This window comes from Balaenoptera ricei, chromosome 9, assembly GCF_028023285.1.
Source record: "Balaenoptera ricei isolate mBalRic1 chromosome 9, mBalRic1.hap2, whole genome shotgun sequence".
Classification (NCBI taxonomy): Eukaryota; Metazoa; Chordata; class Mammalia; order Artiodactyla; family Balaenopteridae; genus Balaenoptera; species Balaenoptera ricei.
Window position 1 is genome coordinate 66336483 of NC_082647.1, and position 2878 is coordinate 66339360.

At 40.2% G+C, this 2878-nt stretch overlaps 1 protein-coding gene across 1 annotated transcript; it reads left to right on the top strand.

Annotated features, from left to right (window-relative positions):
• The first annotated feature begins 1049 nt into the window (after positions 1–1049).
• On the top strand, positions 1050–2010 carry LOC132371291 (histone deacetylase 2-like). Its single transcript, XM_059932526.1, has one exon. The coding sequence runs from the start codon at positions 1050–1052 to the stop codon at positions 1770–1772; it is 723 nt and encodes a 240-aa protein (XP_059788509.1). The 3' UTR covers positions 1773–2010.
• Positions 2011–2878: the final 868 nt, after the last annotated feature.

A 2878-nucleotide genomic window follows, 5' to 3' on the forward strand; every position in this document is an offset into this window, starting at 1 on the left:
CATCTGCAAATAGTGAGTTTTACTTCTTTCTTTCCAACTTGATACCTTTTATTTCCTTTTCCTGCCTAATTGCTCTGACTAGGACTTCCAATTCCATGTTGTTAAATAAAAGTGGTGAGAGTGGCCATCTTTATCTTGTTCTTGATCTTAGAGAAAAAGCTTTCAGCTTTTGCCAATGAGTATGATATTAGATATGGGCTTATCATATATGCCCTTTATTACATTGAGGTACATTCCCTCCATAAGAGGCATTTTTAATAGAAAATTTTACAGTAATTTTATCTAGCTACAGAGAAAGATTATGAGGATAAGGATGTTGTTACTAGCAAGTAACCAAAAAAAATCTCTAACTCCCTGGTTTTGTGGAAGGCAGGGCAGGGATATATACTGTTTAGGGCTATGTTACAAGCCATTACTTAGAACAAAGCAAGTATTCAAGAAATATCAACTAAGTGAATGAATGGTCAAAAAGTCTTATGATAGGAGGAAAGAAATAAGACAACAGATGTATCACACTAAAAATAGAACACAGTTAATTCATTAAGGAAAACTGGACTTTCCTGGTGGCACAGTGGTTAAGAATCTGCCTGCCAGGTCGCAAGTTGGCGCCGCTGCCACCCCCTGGTCCGTGCTCTCAGCCACTCAGCCGGGCGGTACTGAGCCCTCCCGGCACTCCCCTCCTCTCTTTCCTCCGGCCCTCCAGCCTGCCTTTCCCCGCGGCACTGCCACCCCCCCCCCACCTTTGCCCCAGCCCTCTTCTCTCCCCGCCGAGCCGCAGCAGCAGCAGCAGCAGCAGCAGCCAAAGGAGGAGTCGGAGGTGGCGGTGGTCGGGGAGCCCATGGCGTACAGTCAGGGAGGCGGCAAGAAGAAAGTCTGCTACTACTAAGATGGTGATATTGGAAATTATTATTACGGACAGGGTCATCCCATGAAACCTCATAGGATCCGCATGACCCATAACTTGCTGCTAAATTATGGCTTGTACAGGAAAATGGAAATATATAGGCCCCATAAAGCCACTGCTGAAGAAATGACAAAATACCACAGCGATGAGTACATCAAATTTCTACGTTCAAGTGGTGCTACAGTGTGGTGCAGACTCACTATCCGGTGATAGACTTGGTTGCTTCAATTTGACAGTCAAAGGTCATGCTAAATGTGTAGAAGTTGTAAAAACTTTCAATTTACCATTACTGATGCTTGGGGGAGGTGGATACACAATCTGCCATGTTGCTCGATGTTGGACATATGAGACTGCTGTTGCCCTTGATCGTGAGATTCCCAATGAATTGCCATATAATGATTACTCTGAGTATTTTGGACCAGACTTCAAACTGCATATTAGTCCTTCAAACATGACAAACCAGAACACTCCAGAATATATGGAAAAGATAAAACAGCATTTATTTGAAAATTTACGCATGTTGCCACATGCAACTGGCGTCCAAATGCAAGCTATTCCAGAAGATGCAGTTCACGAAGACAGTGGAGATGAAGATGGAGAAGATCCAGACAAGAGAATTTCTATTCGAGCATCAGACAAACGGATAGCTTGTGATGAAGAATTCTCAGATTCTGAGGACAAAGGAGAGGGAGGTCGTAGAAATGTGGCTGATCATAAGAAAGGAGCAAAGAAAGCTAGAATTGAAGAAGACAAGAAGGAAACGGAGGACAAAAAAACAGGTGTTAAAGAAGAAGATAAATCCAAGGATAATAGTGGTGAAAAAACAGATACCAAAGGAGCCAAAGCAGAGCAGCTCAGCAACCCTTGAATTTGAGAGTCTCATCACTTTCAGTGAGAAAATATTGGGAAGAAAAATGTTTTCTTTTCAAAGACTTCTGGCTTCATTTTATACTACTTTGGCATGGACTGTATTTATTTTCAAAATGGCTTTTTTGGGTTTGTTTTTCTTGGCAAGTTTTATTGTGAGTTTTCTAATTATGAAGCAAAATTTCTTTTCTCCACCATGCTTTATGTGATAGTATTTAAAACTGATGTGTTATTATGTCAAAAAACTGCTCTATTAAAGAAGTAGTTGGCCTTTCTGAGCTGATTTTTCCATCTTTTATAATTATCTTTATTAAAAAATTGTACTTGGATTGTCTTTTGTCTGTTTATTACATCATGGAGTCTTTTTTCATAGGCTAATGACATGACTGTTTCTGTAGAAATAGAATACACTAGAGGTGGAAGATACTGATTTGCAACTTCAAAGACATCCATAAACTATTTCTTTAGGAAATTACTGTATTTACAGTAATTATTATTTCTTCATGTAATAGGAGTTCTACAGTCTTGTTCTCTATAGCTTAGCCAGTCAATGTTGTTGAAGATTGATATCTCATTATCATAATTTATCTCTGAAATTAATGATACAAGCTATGCAATTGAGATATAGGAATTATCTTTGAGCTGAACCAAAGATTCTCAAAAACTGGAAATGGAGATTCTGAGTTGAAAGAAGAAATCCATAATCAGAAAAGGAAACTATAGCTTCCATACTGAGCTATATGTGACTCTTTTGCCAATCCCCACTATATACCAAGTAGACAAGAAATTGTATGGTTGTGTTTTACTAGAACTTTCCTGTGTTTATATTAAGGCTAAAATAAAACCTGCTGTTTAGATTTTTAAAAAAAAGAATCTGCCTGCCAATGCAGGGGACACATGTTTGATCCCTGGTCCGGGAAGATCCCACATGCCATGGAGTAACAGAGTCTGTGTGTCACAACTACTGAGCCTGCACTCTAGAGCCCATGAGCCACAACTACTGAGCCCACATGCTGCAACTACTGAAGCCCAAGCACCTAGAGCCCGTGCTCTGCAACGAGAGAAGCCACTGCAATGAGAAGCCCACGCACTGCAAGAAAGAGTAGC

Coding starts and splice junctions, on each gene's coding strand:
- LOC132371291 (XM_059932526.1), top strand. CDS start 1,050: ATGAGTACATCAAATTTCTACGTTCAAGTGGTGCTACAGTGTGGTGCA.